This window comes from Temnothorax curvispinosus, unplaced genomic scaffold (assembly GCF_003070985.1).
Source record: "Temnothorax curvispinosus isolate PA1 unplaced genomic scaffold, ASM307098v1 QBEX01005835.1, whole genome shotgun sequence".
Taxonomy (NCBI): Eukaryota; Metazoa; Arthropoda; class Insecta; order Hymenoptera; family Formicidae; genus Temnothorax; species Temnothorax curvispinosus.
In genome coordinates this window covers 104,596-125,254 of record NW_020215615.1, presented here as the reverse complement: position 1 = coordinate 125,254, position 20,659 = coordinate 104,596, and the positions used below count along the sequence as shown (strand labels likewise).

The window sequence follows — 20,659 nt, the reverse complement described above, 5'->3', positions numbered from 1 at the left end:
AAATACACTGATTATGATTAAATTATTTCTGCTCTTGACCTTGCGCAACCGGTCTTATTTTTAACATTATCTCTCTTTTTGTGAATCGATTCCATCAAATGCTTATATAGTATTGCATATATATTTTAACGAAATATTGTATAGAAGTATCAGAGAGCGATTGCGATTTAAATTAATTCCTTCACTAAATAAAAATTGTTATTTATTTTGAAGTTATTTAGATAACAATAATAAAAATACACGATATTCTTCAGATTAATATTTTATAACAATATTTGCATTAAATATTTTGTAACATCGTTGTAAGCGATCTGTTTCGTTACAATCATTAGTATATTATAAATTTTAATAGGTTTAACAAATGTAATAATAATAAATATAATAAATTACCTTACGTTATTATGCCGTTGTACATACATCTCTTGGAACGTGGTTTGCTTGTGCTTATTGGCTTCCTGACAAGCATCCGCCATTTTCAGCATTATACTTCTTTTTACCTACGATAACAGATTAATATTTTTTTTCGTTTAGTATAAATATCATCTATGTATTATTATTAGCTGCGTAATTTTGTAACAATTACATTAATTATTCGATTAGTGCTTATATATCCCCTATAACGTGTTGCATTGGAAATTTCTGTGATGCGTTATGGAATATCGCATCAACAAAACATCGTATTCCATACTTTCCGATTAGCAGATTAACACGTAACTCACCCATTCGAAACCATAAATTATTCATGTCACCGGTAAACATATCATTATATGATTCATGCGGTATGTGCATTGATAGGAAATAATTGAAATCCGAATTGCAATCAATTTAAATGGACAATTCGCTCTGCATTACGAGTGCTATTAAAAATAATTACAAATAAGGAAATATAACTTAAAAACAACAGCAAAATTAATGAAGTAAAATCTATCCGGTCATTTTTATATACCTTTTTCTATTTTGTACAAGTCCTCGTAACAATCTTATTGTTAAAAATATAGACGGAGTTTGCTAGAACTCGTACATTCTTACACACGAATTTAAATATAATATAGGTATATTATATTTAAATGTAAAATATGCTTGTAGTAATTTTACGAATAACAAAAATTATATATATATGTATATATATATATATATATATATATATATATATGTATATATATATATCAAACCAGAAATAGTTAAAATTCGGCATTGTTGCGATGAAAAGAAGTATCGAGTATCTATTATACGTAAAACGTTTATACACTCATTAAGCTCTAACAACGGAGTTTTTAACGAGGTCTTCTCAAATATAATATCATCCTTCACTGTATATTATGCAATATTGTATACCGAAATAAAATCCTCTGGTAAAAATATATATTTTTTTTTTAAGATGTAATTATTGTGATCAAAGAAAATCGGACTGATTGCTCCATCCACGCGTTTCAAATAACTGACGTAGAATTTTTGCTGTAAATACTGCGTATCTTCTCCGACCCTCATTTAAAGTAAAGTTTTTACAAATTTGAGTCTAATTTCACAGAGAACTTTAACGCGAATCGTTAATTACTTTCGTCAAAGCACTTCAAAAGTCATCATCTAATTTTTATTGCGGTATAGTAAATCGATATCCATCGTGTGATTGCAAACAGATCGTAGTATATAATATGCAAAGTACGATGAAACAACAATTGTTTAGAAAACTGCGCGCGCGAACTTTTATTTTCTTTTATGTTATAATAACTTTATTTCCTGAAAAACTATTTGCCTCCACAAGATGCGAACGCCTACATATTTCATCTCTCGCACGAATTTAACTTTGTTAAATTAGTTTTGTGATTAAATATAGTCAAAATATAGTCATAGGCAGAAATTTAATTAAACGTTAATCAATTGTTGGACGAGTCTAACAATGAGAAACCTTATCATCGTTACATATCCATGCGACGAAAATTCAACGCGAATACTTCCGTGATAAATCGTAATCAACATTTTAATTAGATCACGAAGCGACACATTTTTATTGCTCACCTCTGCCGCAATATAGGCTGGAATAACGCTGAGCAATAATTGTTCCTGCTGCTCCCTCTCGCATTCAAGCTTGATTCGCGATTCGATCACCGTTTTTGTCCCGGAAAAAGTCTTGCGATGGGCCATCATTGTTAGGATCCTGTAATACATGCCTGCGAAGATGGCAGCCAGAAGGAATATGATCTCCGCAACAATCTGTTCGATAAAAAGGATACCTTTCTAAAATACCTAGTTTGTATATATTCATCGAAAAATATTTTTCCGGTATTTTTCCTAAAATTGTTCTCTGTGATATAATAGAACATGGTTTCAAAAATTATTATTAAATGTATCATATTTATTGTTTTATGTACGTAAATGTATAATACATATGTATGATTAAAAAAACACTAGATCCGTGCCTTGCAACTTTGAATGGACTTCCGTACAATACATCAATTTACATAATTCTCTTTTTGCTTTTGAATTATATCATGTTCTATCCTTTATTTCATAATTTAAACTGAGGCTTGAACTCAAAACTCAAAGTTCCTCTAGCAAATCCCATGCCTCAGTACCCTAAACTCGAATTAAATTGAACTAAAATAGCCTTATTATGTTATCCTTTAAATAAATAAATCACAAAAAACTTAAATTAAAAATTCTTTGGCTAGACTAAAAAAAACATTAATTAAAAAAGTTTAAAAAATCCTTATAATTCATTATTTTACAATAACCAATCGATTAGGAGAAATATTTTATCCAACGTTCAACTATATATTTACCTGAATTATGCCGTAATAGCTCGTTAGATCGTCGAAAATAAGTCTTCTCGAAATGTGTGCGAGGGCCAGAATGCAGCTGATGATAAGCGGTGTTTGCCACTTCATTTTAGGTAGAATGGCGATTACTGATAGGATGCAGACGAACAAGGGTAGGACGCCTCTTAGTATTAGAATTCCTAAACCAAGTATGATGGAGGATGTTAAACCTATTAAAATCTTGGACCGTTTAGAGACCATGGCGGAAGGTAATTGCGTGACCACTAAAAATGTCAAAGAGACGATGAGCATGGTTGTCAATGCCGATACAGGTACAAGATAGGTCACATCGGACAGCTCCTGAAAAATAAAAAATAGTATTAAGTATTAAGAACAAGATCAATATCCTCATGATCTTATTTTCAATCAGATTCGTGCGATTGTTTAGAAAAGCATTCCCCCCTTTTTTAAACATTATTTACATGACTTTTAATATTTAAATATCAATATTCAACTTAATGTAATTTAAATTTTACATCTACAACATTTTTCTTAGTGTGCAATACCAAGCTAAAAAAATTAAAAATTGTAAATTACTTAACGGAGAAAGTTGCATTAACGAAATGTGAAACGAAATAAAAAATATCGAAACGAACAAAAATATATAGATGAATAAAAATCAAATAAGCATAACGAATGTTATCTTGTCAAACTTTTTTCGCAAACACTGTCGGGGGATCTATTTTTATTAAAATAATTTTGTTCAACTTTTTCTTTTCTCGGATGTCGAAATAAATTTGCCTCGTCGATAATTTTCCTATTTTTATGTTACGTTCTAACGTAATAAAATACGAGGAGAACTTTTAGATCTGAGATAAATCACGTTATCAATTTTCTCGCGTGTCCTGCGATAGCTTGGAAAGATCAACACCGTCCATCCTCAGATCCAATCCTAAGGCATGACGTTTTATGTATTCTTCGTGAATCTATCGGTTTGAACAGCGTCTTCGTGTTGTCTGGGCTCTCCTCCGCACCTCCGACATCGTATTAATTCTTGGCTCAGTTAACGCTTTGCGATTCAATTTCAGGACAGGTTGACGAAGAATCTATGCATGCTACCGACAGCCACCTTGGACCAATATCGATCCATTACAAAGGAGTACTAGATAGAGTTTTAATTGAAAATTAATTACAACTCGGAACATCATCTTGTAACCTCTGCTCTCGAAAGGTAATATAATGCTCCAACTTAGGAAAACTTGAACATCTCGCTAATGAGCAATGATTGTCTAAAATAACGATTAATAGTGAGAGTAAAGACGTAGTAAATTCGCGTAGCTTAGTACAGAGGTATTTCAAATATATTTTCTTCGATCATAAATCAAAGCAAGAGTCACGACTTACCAGAAAAGCGAAAGTACGAAGGTTTGAAGAAAGAAAAAGAGAGACTTTTTATTTTAATTTTTTTAATTCTCAAGTTTTCTGAGTAGATAAATATAAAGATTAATATAGCAAAAATGAACTGTAGACAGATTTTCCTTATTTTAAAGCAACAATTAATTGTTGTTTGATTAATGTGAAAAAAGTAATATTTTTAATAGAAACTAGGAGGATTATTAATGATACTTACATGATAGTCGGCGAAGCAGAGAGCACCTAGAGCGATCAGCGAGGAGATAGCGGCGATGCAAAGTGTTCCTGTGTAGAGAGACGACGTTAGCTTCCCCTCGTATTTGTCGCGAAGTTCCTGAAGTTCCTTAACGCCAGCATCGTCGCCGGCAGTATTGCCGAGACTCTCTGAAAAAAAAGCATTGTAGATCAATTTTGTCGTATATTCATATATCGCGTATGTGAAAGTAAATAATGTGAAAAAGTGTGTGAGAAAGAATTTCTGAATGGAGAACAATTCGAGGAATGCGAAATACTCGGTATATTCGATAGTCATTGCGAGGAAATATCAAGTGTACGTGATAGAAGGATGAATAAAGATTGCAAGATGCACATGTGCAATGTGAAAATTTTCATTTGTCATACCTATTATCTCTAAATAACAACATGGACGATTCACTGTCTTAATTTATTGAAAAAGGGTACAATTTAAAATATTTATTAATATAAAATTTCTAATCATTATAAATGTATGTAATTATTATATATGTAAGAATAAATGTTTCAATAATAACAAATTGAAATATTCGCATAAACTTCTCATTTTGCTCCTCATCTAACGAATATCTTTTTACGTGCTTCGGTACAAACGTAAGAAAGGAACATATTGCTGCAGGTATTAATTAACATTACAGCATCAGTAGCTTAAAGGCATTCCGTTTACTTGCAACGCGTATACAACACAGTAATAAATTCTGACTGTATCGCAAACGTCGGCGTCGGAGAATCCGACGGAGAATTATTAATATAATACGTTCTGACTTCTGTAAAGGGCTTTCATATCGTAATGCGTGGGACTGTAACTAAACTGTATGACGTTGCATTGTGGACACTTCAGTCGCAGCAAGGTTTAATTAATAATTTAGTCTGAACACGAACCAAATTTACGTCATAACAGAGTGCATATTGCCCAACCGTTCAATTATTTCAGCAGCATCTTTGATGTTACTATTAAGTGCGATAAGATTTATCCAGTTATACCATAATAATGAAGTTTGTGCTCTACAGTCAAAAATTATGTTCACTTAATGTTTACGTATCTCTTTGCATGCATAGTTTGCCTCGCAACAAACTTTGATATTTTATTTGCTAAAATATAACAAAATATATGTTACATTATATATTAAAGAAATTAAAATATAACTGCCAAAGTAGAATCAATCATTTAATGTACTTTTTGGAAACCGTTATATTTTAAAAATATTTGTATTTATAGTATCACTATGTATTGTTTAATATTATGTTATTATATTTTAGTCCAAAAATGTTGATCTCGCAATATTGTCAAATATATTTTTAAACATTATAAAAAAAAGTAATGATAAGATCTCGTTCAATACCGTGAGATAATAATGCACATAACGAATATTGCACTTGTCTGATAAAAGAAGTACGTGTAGAGTTCTATAATATAAGGGCAAATTGAACTACTTTACTATGTCTCTCATAAAAAGTTCCTATTTTTTTTTACCATCTTTCTTTACCTTTACTACCTTCATAAAAAAATCCAACACTTTTATTGTGCGCTACATTTCAGCCGTTAGATTTTATTTCGTTTTAAAGATTGAAGGGAAAAAAAAGGATCGATTAAGCTATCCGAATTATTTCCAAGTTCGTGACTTTCAAGGCTTTAATATCGTTTCGTGGTAACGTTCCATCGATAATTCATGCCGATAAAACCTCAACATACATGAATGATATGCGTGAGAAAAGAGAGTATGTTAAAATGTTGAAAATGTCAAATATTGGACGTGCCTATAAAACTGACCGATATCACAAAGTGCAAATAATAAAAGATCTCTGCAAAGTGTTAACATATATATTTTTATATTACAATATGTAAAATTAAATAGTTATAAACATTTATGAACTCTTGGATATTATGTTAATATTAATTACCTATATTTAAAAAAAAGGTAGAAAAAGATGCATAATGCAACAAGCACTTTTCAAAAGCGTATAATAATTTATTATGTAAAATATAAAAATATAAAAGCAAAAAATATTAACATGAAAAATATATTATAATATTATTGTTTGTCTAAGAATACATATTTGTTGTTTTTTTTAAATAATATCACAAAAAAGATATTATCAAAATAAAAATAGAAATAATAAAATTCAATTTTAATACAGCTTATAATCCTTCAAAAATTATTGTACACGTTGACATAAATTATTCACAATTCTTATATTCGAATTCTCAATTGATTATATCCAAAATTCTCATGATAATAATTACAAGCTCTCTATTATATTGAAAATTTTCAATATAACAAAAAGCTTGTAATTTATAATTTTCATCAAACTATTTATGTCAATTTGTGTCAATGTGTAAGTACAACTTCATTTTTTTGACAAATGTAATTTTTCATCTTCGTAAGCAAAGTAAAATAAAAGTTTAAAGTTTCTCTATTATCTAAATTGCTTTACTACGCACTTGCAATATATGTGATGTCTGTAATATATTAAAATAAATAAAAATGTTTAAAAATAAAAAATTTCGTAACTTGTTTAATTACAAATGTTTAATTATAAATATAGCACCATTACATATGTTCGAGAAAAAATCATTAAATCACCGTTCTTATTACATCATAAAATTATTTCTTTTATATTAAATATTTTTATTTATTTTAATATATTATGAACATATTAGAAATAACACATGATAAAGCGTGATAAAACGCGCAAAATTTGGCATTTGAATTATCGAGACAGAGCAAAAAGACGGAGAATTATAGCGCGATATGTTCTCTTCTGGCCAAAGCTGGCCGAAAGTCTAAGCTCATCCGTACGTGCTTTCTGCTCTTTTGTATTCGGAGGACATCATTACCTCGAATGGTCACGCGTTAGAGGCGTTGCCACGGAGACGCCGGAAATATTCTCCAATAATTTCTCTCAACGCACCGAAAAGCTATTTGCTTTACGAATGTCGTATTGTGTCAAAAAACGTACAATTATCGACGTCGACCAAGACGTCTCTTAAGTAGACATTTTTACATTGAGATTTTGCGTTATAATATATCACCGCTTGTAGAATACGTAAACAAAGTGTGTGAAGACACTTTTCTTATATTGTATAATTTAAACCCAACCTACCATTAAATCTATTAAAAACTCGATTAGCTAGGCTGTTTTTGAGATAATCTTAGGTATTCGTAATCGAATGGTTCGCGTGTACACAGATACATGAGTCGATCTCGCCGTATACCTACAATTAACACAAGACACTATCGTGTCTCTCGATTATGTCGACAATTTCTGCACAAAACATGTGTATTTATAACTTATTGATATATTTATTTTAAATTTATATTTTATTATACATATATATATATATATACTTATTTTTTAAATTATTTTTAATTCTCCTAATTTTGATATTTTAAAGAAAAACCATTTATAACATAGCCACTGCTATTTTAAGACAATTCATTAAACGCAAGTGAATATGATTTATTTCATTTTGCTTTTATCTAATTTGCAATATTATAGTTACACTATAATATTTAAACTAGGTTTTGTTACAATAATCTTACTTCGTTTTTCAATCTTTGCAAACGGCTTAATCAATTATTTGGCCATTTATTACTGTTGTATCAAATGTTTGTTAAATAAAGAGGCGCAGCCACGCTTCGCGTGTTCGAGATACGTGGATCTGCAAGTGCATTAACTTAATTGATCGAAATTGTCGTCGCGTCGGCGTATAAACGAATCAACCTAATCTGCTAATGAAACAAGTCGCGTTCGGACACGCGATCGCGGCTAATAGTTCGATGAAGCCAAGGGCAACGACGCGCCGGTGTCGACGATTCTAATTAACCGCTGCTTTTGTGTGGCGTACGCAATAGCACGGAGGTGCGCAATTAGGCACCTTGTTAAACTGAATACGCTCAAAATCATCATGATTTCTCTATTGCTGCGTGTGTACCACCGCTGCATTACTTCTATGATTCGCAATACGTGTAAATATGTACGTTTCACGATAATATTGCGTGACAGGTAACGTAATATATTATATCCCCCATATTGCGATGTAATAATCAACTAAATGAGATAACGACATATAATAAACATACGAAGAGAATAAAATAAATTACATTACGCACACAATATTAACATAGTGTTCAGTTTCCCCAGTTAATTTTTTAACTTTTTATTGTTATCACTTTTTTCTAATGTTAAGAAACTTTTGTAAAATAGTTAAAAACTATTATATAATGTATAATGGCTATAGATATGTATTATTATTTTCCATCCCAAATTCAGTTATATATTCTTCATAAGATATATACTGTATGATATATCATTAGAATATGTTATATATAATTTGAGCGTTCATACTACTTTTCTCTTTCTTCCTTTTTGACACAAATCGTCGCAATTTGTCGCGAAATATAACGTCGTGATTTTAAATCACGAAGAATTTTTCTCGAGTGGAATGATGATTCACTGTCCCTCTGCGTTTATGTACCTTTTAGTATCTTCCTGTTCGCAGTTTATCCATTGCAAAAAACACATCCGCATAGAAATCATAAAAACGTTTCTCTCCGCAAAAACTCCGCATAAATTTGCCTTTATACATCTTAATATTTTCAATACAAATACAATTTCTGTTACAATAAAAGTTGTCAATTTTTCTTCGATATATTAATTCTCCCGATACTTGGAATCCACACCAATGTTATTATTACAATAAGCAAGTTCGGAAATGTATTCATATCGACAGTTAGAAAGAAGACTGCAAAGTTCGCAAATCTTGCGACTCCATTAACCCGAGAACAAGCGCTTGGGGTGATCTTTACACTCTGTTATCGAAAGAATAAAGCTTACGTCACAGTAATTTTAATGTGCTTCTTTCGTCTCTTACATATTTTTTTTATTTCTTCTTACTTTTTTCAGAAAATGTTGAGTAAATCTATATACATATTGTTCTCAAGTACTAATAAATTATAGAATAATAAAAAATATGCAACTTGTAATTAATAACAATGACTTTTAATCACGGTGTAAAAATCACCCCAGGTCACCATTTATGCAAAAAAGAATCAGGTGCCCGTTCCCTGGTCAACGTTCAATTAACGTTCGTTTGTCGTAACTGTTAACATCAATGTTGTCTCAAGAAACTTAGATCTAGTGCAACTGGCGCGTTGTCCGCAAATTGTAGATTGCGAAGAGTAATTTCAAACCAGAAATACATTTTGTCGTCACCTACTCGACTTTGGATTGATTACGAACCATGGGTCTCGAAGTTTTGCGATTGCGCCGATTGAGCAATTATCAAACTTCGCACGCTTCCGCGCCTTCCGCCTCGGTTTTCCCCATCGCGGTAAGTGAATTTAACGACGCGACGGCTTGGAAATCTGTGGTATGCTTGCGACGCACAATTTGCAGATTGTAAAAGTTGCGGAAGAATTAGTCGCGTCTTCGTTCTTATCGGTGATCTCGATATTACTGACTCTGATATTACTATATCATTTTTTAAAGCCTTTTAAATTTAAATACAGCATTTTCTACATTTTCATTATTTCCCCAATATCTTTATATTAATCTATTTCGTTTGCACTTATTTATTATTTTCTTTTGTTATTTAGTAATTGCTAGAAATCTACATATACAATTACGCAATTAAAAATTCGGTTATTTTATTATGCGTTTATAAATTTATAATTAAATTTTTTTATTTTCCACGCTTTATCCCTAGAGAGAAATGAGGTTTCTATGTTTTTCATTTTCCGGTGACTTAGTCAAGCTTTCACCGTATGATGCAATTAAGAATTGCTGACGGACACTATTTGGATTTTATGTATGCAAATGGTGAATAAATGCTACGCTGAACATCTGGGGCTATAGCTTGTTTGTTTCTGTATTTCTAATGCAAAGCGCGGTGATACAAAGACTTATTCTTTCTTGTTCTTATCTAATTAATTTGCAGAACCCTCGACGCGTGATAAAAATAATCTATACGTGTTAATTTGCGTGTTAATAATATTTATTCATTTTAATTATTTATGGCAATCGTAAATTTAGAGCGAGATTCAATGGCAATATATTTCTGCAGTCTACTATAACTCAGATCTAATATATAACTCGTATTTTTCCATAAATTTGTCCTTTTATAATCATGTAACAGGAATAACGAATGTTCTACTTCCACGGAAATTTAATACAAAAGAAATTTAATACAAAAGAATATTATATATATAAAATTTCATTATTTATGCTAACACTGTTGTATGCTCAAAAAATAATACACTAAACTTTATGTTACAGCATTTTTAAAACTTGCTTTAAAAAAGCTATTTTTTCAATCTTAGAGAAAGGATGGTATAGCAGAAATAAAAATGGAAATTACATAGAGCTATATAAAACAAAAGCTTATAAGTGTAAATAACATATTAAATATATGTATAAAATAAATTATTAAGAAATATATTTGTTACAAATGGTTACGTCGCTTTGATATCGAAATCTCTATTCGCGCAGTTTTTTATTAACATGTGTATGTACACTCATATAAAACATGTTTATTTCAATTAATTTTTCCCTTTGTACGCTTAATAAAAATTCATATTAATTTCGTATTAATTTTGTATTTTATTTGTTCAAAAGCTTAGACATGTGGCATGTTTCATAGAGAAAATAACAGGACCATAACAAGAGTCATGGGTTATTTGCCGCTTTATTGCGTGCCGTTTTATTTGCAACGATTGCGTGCGGTGACATGAACAAATGCACCCTCCTCGTTGGACGACGCACCCTCATTGGCTACATGTCACGCACGTGCGTCGCTGCTATTTGCCTACATCTACAGATAAACGGCGAAGAACATATATTTTCACACGTGCTCAACAATGTTTTCTTGTTAAATACGATGAGATATTTTTCAGTCAATATTGACGAAATCCATATTTGCGAATTTTCTTTTCGAAAAAAAGAAAGATAGAGAGAGAGAGTAAAGAGGAAAAGAAAAACGAAAAAGGAGAAACAAGGAGAGATTTTGACATGGTAATTTCCTTGTTCAATCCGGAAAATAATGTGAACACTTAATGACTGAATATCGAAACGTAATTGCTGTTCACGCTCTTTTCCTTTTTCTGAATTTGCGTATTCTATAATTACGTTTCTCAATGTGAGTAGCGGAGGTTTTGAATCTACAATGAATTTACATAGAAATAACAGAGCAATGTCCAATACACCGCTATTTCCGAATTCCGTATGTGCAGGACGGAATGCGTAATTGCGCGAAATCAGGCACGACGCATCGACCGCGGCGATGCAACAATTGCGCTTCACCTGCGAGATAACGGCGATTGTTGCGACCGCGGCGCATACCGATGTCACGGGGATGCATTTACGGTGAAACGGCCGCGTTTCGCAAGGCGCTCACACGCACACACACTCACGCACACACATATCTGATACGATGTTTCCTGCGGCCACGCCAATTCTCTGTGCCGTGAAAGCCAAGTAATAATTGCGGCGCGCTGGCAGCCTCGAGCTTAATTATCACGCCCGCGCCTGTTCGATAACGGCGGCTGCAACAGACAGTCGCTCGCCGGACTCGATTTTATATTTAATTGTGCGCGTGAAGTGTGTCATTGGGTTGGCAGTCGGCGCGGCGCGTCGCGACGCGTTACCATTCTACGCGCGGGGTGTGCATCCACGTTCGGAATTGCCGCCGTATTTACATGACTGGCGTAATCTCCTTTTGACAACGCGTTAATCTCCTCTGCATTAACGCGTGTTTGTAAATCAATCTGTATCGGATTATACACGTCGCTCTCGCGATAACACCCAGTCAAACGTGATTGACTCGATTTTAAATTGAATTAATAAATTAACGCCGGCTATCTCTCTGTCGATTCTCCTCTATATTCCCCGACACCGAAAAATTACTAAACCGATTGTCGAATTTCAACGTCATTGTCTGTTTGAAATTTCCTCGCGTTCGCAAATATTCGCGTAACAAAATATGAGTGGTGTAAGTGAGACGTAACGTGAGATAATTTTAAATTATATTTTATTCCACGGACGCTTTTCTTACGCTCAGAGAATACAAATGTATTTCTCTTCGGTATCAGATCGAGTGCCAGGCATCTCGCTGTCAAACGATAGTACGTACGTACAAGCGATAAGCAACATGGGGGTAGATTCACATTCGCGAGAAGACGTATCGTGCCACGCCATTTCCGTTTATTGATATCATTGCTCGAAAATAAAAATGTCCCCGCGTGGCTGAGGTATTTCAACGCGATTGAGAAAGGTATACTGAGAATCTATAAAAGGTCAAGATAAAGTATACAGCGGGAACGCATTAGGAAATCAATTTTTGTACGCCTTCATACGACTGTACCATTTCGTGCGTCCCCTTGGTAATGCACGTTAAAAGCGCGGTATTAGCTGTTCAAAGGAGGCGAAGCTTTCGACGCGAAATATCGCGTGATACCGTTATCATTAACCTGGCAATATCGTTACAACAGTAACCACTCGAGTGTTATTTGATATTAGAATACATGCACGCTGTTATCTGCTAATTTGCGTTGCTGTATCAAAATAAGCGGTAATTTTCAAATCATAAAGTGACTAAATAGATTAATTAATATTATTCGGTGCAGTAAAATGTGTAAAAAGTTAATTAATTAGTACGTATCCGTTAATTCTTTAGATAATGAATTTATATACATATATAAGTATCTGTCATAAATTTAATTTTTGTCGTCATTAGCGAAATAGAGTTGGAATTAATTGTGCGAACGGTAGGTATTTAAAAAAAGAAAAGAAAACCGAACACTAAAAAGAAATTAAAAATTTAATTTTCTGTTTCTTTTGTTGTAATTTACGAGGTCTGCTAAAAAATATCCGGATAATGTGACATGCATAGACTGCACGACTTATTGAATTAAAAATTTAGTATTTTTCAGAATAAGCTCCTTTTGCAGCAACTTGGATAACTTTTGCAGCCCATCGTTTCTACCATTATTGTTAAAAACGCTTCTCAAAATTATTTCAGAAATTTATAAGTTTTTTTTTTCAAATTTTGTTTAGTGCAGATTTCAAATCGAACGTTATCAATTCCGTGCCCCTTTAAAATCTTTTTGAAGCTTCGGAAACAAAAAAAAAGTCGAGGCTGAATCCGGCGAATATGGAGGCTGCCACACTTGTGATATCCCGCTTTTAGTCAAAAAAATGTTTGACGAGTTAAAACGAGTGAACAAGTGAAGCATCCATTCCTGAGAGACCCTACAGAATCATCCCCGTATGCTATTCTTAGCAAATCATACGTCTAACCATTTTGCTAATCTTGAAACAGAGCTCGATACAATATGATGTTCGGTACACGTGCCATGGCTTTCAGACATCGTAGGAATCGCCACGAAAGAAAACACGACAAGCTTTATTGACTTACTATAATAGCCTGACAGTGTATAGAGACGTAACTTTTAGAAATAACTTATATACAAATCCGCGCATACCAATTCTGCTCTTCGTCATAACGACGAGCGTGTTATCGGTATTTTAATATACAATACATCTCCAGTTTGGATAATTTTTTAACAGACCTCATATACTAAAGATTTGTACTTGTGACAATTTTCGATCTTAAATGTCATCGTTCATAAAAGAATGCGTTGTTTTTTAAATCATTTCATCCAAACGAGTATATCTAAGATCAGTTAATAACTAAAATCAGTTTGATAAAAGTATGATATTAGTTCTGCGTATTATCAATTTATGTATGGAAGTCGAGAGTTCCAGTTGCTCGTACGTATGTGTAGAACCTGCGTACTTCCTATATGTGTGACTATATAACTATATCCGTTTGCCAGCTGGAATCACACGCTGCAGTGAGCGGAAACCGATGATGGGCTGAATCCGGAAAACGTGCAAAGTGCAAACGTTTACGGTATTGAAGAGAATACGCGAATGGTATTCCCAGGAGCTCTGGTCAGTCAGCAAGAACTATTTTCGATCTTGGTTAAAAGAGCATTTCATATAATAAAATGTAGACTAATTTCAAAAAACAATTTTTGATAATACAATAAAATGTACGATAAAATATTACGATATTATATTTAATATTTTTGTTTCAAGTCAATCTTTTAGCCTCAGAACTTATTAGAACTTCGAGATAGAGTTCTTTATGTATACGTTTCTATATTTTATCCCTTATCCTGAGACAAAGATTACTTCCGGGCGGAATTGTGATTTAATTAACTCGGTGTTTTGTTTGAATAAACTTCTGTTGTCGCGGGGAAATCGCCGAAGGAACAGTTATGATAACGAAAGGTTTCTAGCAAATATTGATCAAAGATAAAATGTATTAACGTTTGTCTTTGTCTCGATTGAGGTCTGTATTGAGAGTGTCCAGAGAAAATGTGATACCCATCGATTCAACTTCAGCTCCAATTTCACAGAATGGACCACTTTGCGAGCGTGAATAAAAATACTGGACCGAATGAAAACTTCGAAAGTAAACTTTCCGTCGCGTTTTATATCCGTTTGTGTTCGCATTTTGTTCTAGGAAAGTAATATCAGGAAAGTCATATCTGATTTAATATATATTACAAAGAGAGAATAAATATCACAAGAGAGAATAAATATATCTATAAATAAATTTACAATTCAAGTAAGTGATGAATAAATAACTAATTTAGAATCATTAATTAATGTGTATTTATATAAGAATCTCTATAAAAAAAATAGAAACGAGAGAAATTAGTATAATATTAATAAAATCATCTTTAAATAAATTATCAACAACTTATATTACTAAAAGCTATAGCCGCGTATAAAATTGTCTACGAAGTTGATAGCATATATCTTAGAACATTTATATTGCCAATAGAAGAATTGGTAAGCGCTCATCCGCTATTACGAGGTCAATTTCAATTGTTGTTAACTCGGTTCAAGTTCATCGCCGATGAACTAAAACCTCGACTCGTTAATTTCTCGCGGTTGACGAGCATTGAGTGGAGTCCCGCATTGGAATTTGTATTTAATCGAAATCTCATGTTCCAAGTCCCTTAACTGTTAGAACTTTCAATATACGTGACTGCATAACGAATTGCATTTTTGTATAATTATATTCTAAACTAAAATTATTCTCAAATATAATATCAATTTAATATACAGGATAAGCCTGAAGACTTTCCATGTCGATGTTTTTTATTGTTCGACTAATTTGTGCGAAATATGCCGAAATATATATAAGTTTTGCTTTTAAGAAGAATATACAATTGTGATAAATTTTCAATTGTGCTGTCTTGATTAGGGTAGCTAGACTTTCAAAAATCTTAATTGACAATAGGAGTCAAGTGATACATTTATTTTAAATATCTTTCAATTCCCTTCACAATTATCTCTTGTCTTTTTCAATTTGCGTCAAGTGTTTCTGGAGAAATCGCATTTAGAAATCATTACAAACAGAAAATTTATAATTTATAAAAAAATTCACTCAATAAATGCTCGAAATATTCTCTACCAGTCTCCATGCAATAAGCATACAGCCTCCGTTCAAAATTGCTGCAGACATTTCGAAACATTTCCGGCACTATTCTACTGCACTCTCAACCGCTATCTTTTAAGAAAGATTCGATTGAGCGACTTATAAGGTCATCTGATTTTTCTCCATTAAATTTTTTTCCTTTGGGGACATTTGAAAAATAAAATTTGTACCACAATGCCGGATTTCGTACAAGATCTATGTATGACAAAAGATAGTAGATGAGTGATAACAGAAGAACGTCGGAAATGTTCCAAAATGTCTGCAACAACTTTGAACAGGGACTTCATCATTGTACGGAGACTGCTTGAGGACATTTCGAACACTCACCAAACTTTTCAGTTTTCACTTTATCTAAGACTTCCAAATGTGATTTCTCAAGAAACTAAATTACAGCTTGTCTAAATAAAAAAAGAACAAGATGTAGTTGTAAAGAAAATTAAGATACTTTTAAAACAATGTGTCACTCGACTTCTATTGCCATTTAAGATTTTTGAAAAGGTAGCTATCTTAATCAATGAGACAAAGCAGCACAATTAAATTTTTTCACAATTATATATTCTCCTTAAAAACAAAATTGATATTAAAATATAGAAAAATATTTATCAAAATTGTTTTCTTTAAAAATTTTTCTTTTGTGATTAGAGAATTCTGCTATAGATATATATTCAGCATAAAAAAATTCATTATTTTAGTGTTAAAATTATTGAAATGCTCTTATATGATTTCAACATAATTTTTTTCTTGAAAAATACAACTACTAACCTTTTACGATTGATCGATAGTAGTACATGATAGTAGTATAAAAAGCAAGATGCGACATCAAATGGAAGATCACATTGTCGATGTTCGTAAATATTGACACGACGTTATCGTGTTTAACGTACTGTCTCCAGGCAATGCGTATCATGTAAATTTTACATTTTACATACTGTTTTTACATTTTTATTTCCATTTAAATTTATTTGTATCAAAACTGAATAAAACAGAATAATAATTAGAGAGAGATATCAATTTCATAACTTTGCGTAAAAATTGATAGAATACATCAATAGTATATCATATAGGTAATCTGCTGCATTCATAATTAATATATCATATGTCATCGAACGTTAACAGCATTTAAACATTAATGTTATTTATAACCAGCTATTATTCACATAATAATTCGAACAGATTCTTTCATCAGTATCGTTAAAATTTTTATTCTTTCAGTAGGTATACCTAACTCCGTTTTGAATAAAGCTTTATGTATTGAGCACGACAAAAACGCCATTAAATAATCCCAGATATTTTGCGAGTATCTCAACGAGTTGATATTATAAATCCGTGCAATTCATCGCACTTTGTCATACGACACAATCGACCACTTCGGCAATGTGTTAATGCTCGCTTTACTAATGTTTTTAAAATTGCGCGAGACACAATTGTATTGTATTACCTTCGACATAATATTCTTATATTCTTATATTGTTATTGTATTATATTCGACATATTATTCTAAATGAATGCATGCTCGACTTTGTCCTCTACCACAATTTACGTGCCATAGGAAATGCTATAGCAAATGCCTCGCAAGCGTGGTCGCACTCTATGTAATTTTGCTGAATAAACTAAATAAACCTGTTGGAGTAAATACGGGGAGCGTTAGGTATGGTTCATAGGCACGTTGGGTAGGGCTTTACTATTAGTTCTCGATATTGCGTGCTTCAAATATCATTCCGATACCGTAAAGGAATTCTTCCCGTAAATTGCAGTTTGCGAGTATTTTAACTATACATGTAAGTGATTTAACACAAAGCGGAAATCATGCGTTATAAATTAAACGAGTTGGGTATACAGAATTAGAAACACAGAATACGCGGCGCATAGAATTCAAAAAAATTCAGAATACGAAAATATATAATACAAAACACAGAATGTAAAATATAAAATATGGAATTATAAATATTTAAAATGTTCTGAATATAAAAGAAGCTAAAAATATAAATTATCTTTTTGTTAATCATGAAATTAGACTTACAAGAAATCGGAAGAATGCAAAAACTTAATTTTATTTTAACATCTGCATGTTGGGCGTTTCAATTATGTTCACAAAAATTTTCTAAAGTTCCGTACATTCATTACTATACTTTCAACGTAGAGTTGTACTCCTATTAACTAATGATCTTAATAATTAGCAAAATTACTTAAGTAAGCTTTTACGTACAATAAGAAATATCTCATAAATTGTAGTTTCGTAAAAAAGTGTATAATTGAAATGAGATGCCCATAAAATAAACTCAAGGTACATATAACGAAATGTGTCGAATTCATCATCAGGTAGTGTGATACAAAACACGTATTTATTACACGTAAGGGATTCTAAGCGTACATATATGTATTTTTTTTACAGTAGTCTCGCTTTCCTACATCTGGGAATGTCTCCTCGGGGAGAGCCAGCCCGCAATATAAGATAAAAATGGCCACGCGCGTGGTATGCTGCTGCCCTATTTTTTCTCTCTTTTTTTCAGCAAATCCCCGGCGATACGAGTTCTCTGTTGCAACGCGTTCTCCATTGTGCAGGTTATGCTTTGGGCTCTCGGCTGAAAGCCTTTACTATGCAATTACCTACATGTCTCTTCAAGGATACGTATATTCGGTCACCTGTCCTACACTGTTCTGTCTGCGCTACTTTTTCGATTGAAAAAAGATCATTTGTCATGTTTTAAATTTCAATATTATGAGATAAAGGGAAGATACGCGTTCAAAGCGGAAGTAAAGATTACTTAACGATTCTACAAATGTAGGTAGCTTACATTATTTCCTTTACTATTACCTTTGCATTCCTATTGTAATTTATTGATTTTTAATGTGTCCTGTTCCTGCGGCAAAAATTTTATTATGATAAAATAATTAGGATTTAACAATGAATAATTTTTCTTTAAACCTCTTACTATCTAATTTTTAAACATAAAATTATTGCCTCTTTATGATATTAATCTGAGAGCGCTAGAAAAATTTAACAGATGTAATTTAAATAAAATTTCTTATATCTTTTAATATATTAAGGGATGAAACTGATACTAACTTTATTTGCGATTCGAGTAAAAAATCGTCTAAGTAATAAAATACGAAAACGGATAAGAGAGAGAGTTCGAAGAATGTTAAAGAAAGATCGGTTGTTCATCAGTCGATTATATTGGTCGAGGGAAGTCTCAATCGTGCAAGTGATCGTTAGAATTGACACGAAGTGGCGAGGGCTACTGGTATCGACAGGCCCAACGATCAGGCCGTCAGCGTCTATCACGGTTTCGAATCGAGTCCGGTGATACATTCGCAAAATCTCCTGCGACCGGCACGCTGTGAGAGCTTCATCAGTCTATGACATTATCATTTATGCAAGCAATCTCGATGCGGTACAAATAATAGAATCCGATATGAATCCAAATTTGCACAAAACGGAAAACAACATGAATCGTTTGGCAAAATATCTCTGCGACGGTATCAGCGATTTTTTTTTGTCAATATTCAGAACGGAATAAAAGTTAATTTGTGAAATATACCTGGTTACATCACGAAAGCTTTTCAGTATAATATTGAATTTTTATAGTTATAATAATTCTTTCTCGAGTTTGTTTAAGTTGTTGCTGTTTAAACTTTTCTTTCTCCTTCGTCGCGGTTATGTCGCTTTGAATGAAAGTATCAATTTTCGTAACAACAACAACAAGAGGTGTTACATAAAATGTAATGTTTTTTGTAATACGAAATTATCAATGTTAGAACCATTTACTTCATTTTATTTCTCTTATATATTATGTAGCCGACAATATTATTATTTGAATAATATAAATAAACTTTTATCCTGTATAAGATTAATATTGTTACTGCTATTTGTAAAATTAACGATGTTGTTCCATGGATTAGTTCTATCGTGTATAAATATTATTCATTTTATAGAAATATGTCCGGCTCGCGAGAAGTAAAAAGCTCACATTTTTAAGTTCTATTTCCGATTTTCACAGAAATAATAATTTTTTCGGCAAAAAAAATATAAAATGATAAATCCAATTTCGAAGAAATTTGCTAAAATTCAGGCGATGATTCACAAAGTGAGAGGCTCGCCGTTGTTTATTGTTTCAAGCTTGCGTCTCTCATCCGCGCTGCATTTTTCATATAAAATAAACTATCTGTATCTCAAATAACAACATTCATTTCTTGTGCATAATAAACCTAGCTTCTTTCACAAAGGCTGAAATTAAAAATAGTTGTATTGTTTTATTTAAACGTCATAGAAATCATGGATTATTTAAACAAAGGGAAAAATGTATAAGAGAGCGAGCGAGCGAGCGAGCGAGAGAAAGAGAGAGAGAAAGAGAGAGAGAACAAATAACATAAACATACCCTCCTGCGACGCAGGAGAGAAACGAAAGGAGATGCCATTTTAATGATACGCTAGTGACCGATCCTATAATAATTCATTAAAATTTAACATCTGTGGAGTTTTGAGTTTGACACAAGTTCGAGATCGAATGCAAACGCGAGTTCTCGTGACGCGCGACGTGATATTTTCGGTGCGGCAAAACTATGCACACGTTTATACTCGCTATCTCGATATTTCGGAACCTGTATTTTTCGTTCGAGCGAATTTATACGAAAACGCGTCGTTTTACATTGAAATCCAACTGGCGGAAAGTCATTAAAGTGTAATGCAATCGTGTTAAAGTATTGAAAACAGGTGATTCAA

General features: G+C 32.4%; 1 protein-coding gene across 1 annotated transcript in view; it reads right to left on the bottom strand.

Annotated features, from left to right (window-relative positions):
* LOC112455104 (adenylate cyclase type 2) overlaps nt 1-20,659 on the bottom strand; it is a 42,565-nt gene that overhangs the window by 16,985 nt on the left and 4,921 nt on the right. Inside the window, exons 2-5 of the mRNA XM_025016810.1 lie at nt 4,387-4,553; nt 2,781-3,116; nt 2,017-2,211; nt 391-497 (exon numbers count right to left, since the gene is read on the bottom strand). Coding sequence (XP_024872578.1) covers nt 391-497; nt 2,017-2,211; nt 2,781-3,116; nt 4,387-4,553 — 805 coding nt within the window. The remainder of the gene's footprint in view (nt 1-390; nt 498-2,016; nt 2,212-2,780; nt 3,117-4,386; nt 4,554-20,659) is intronic.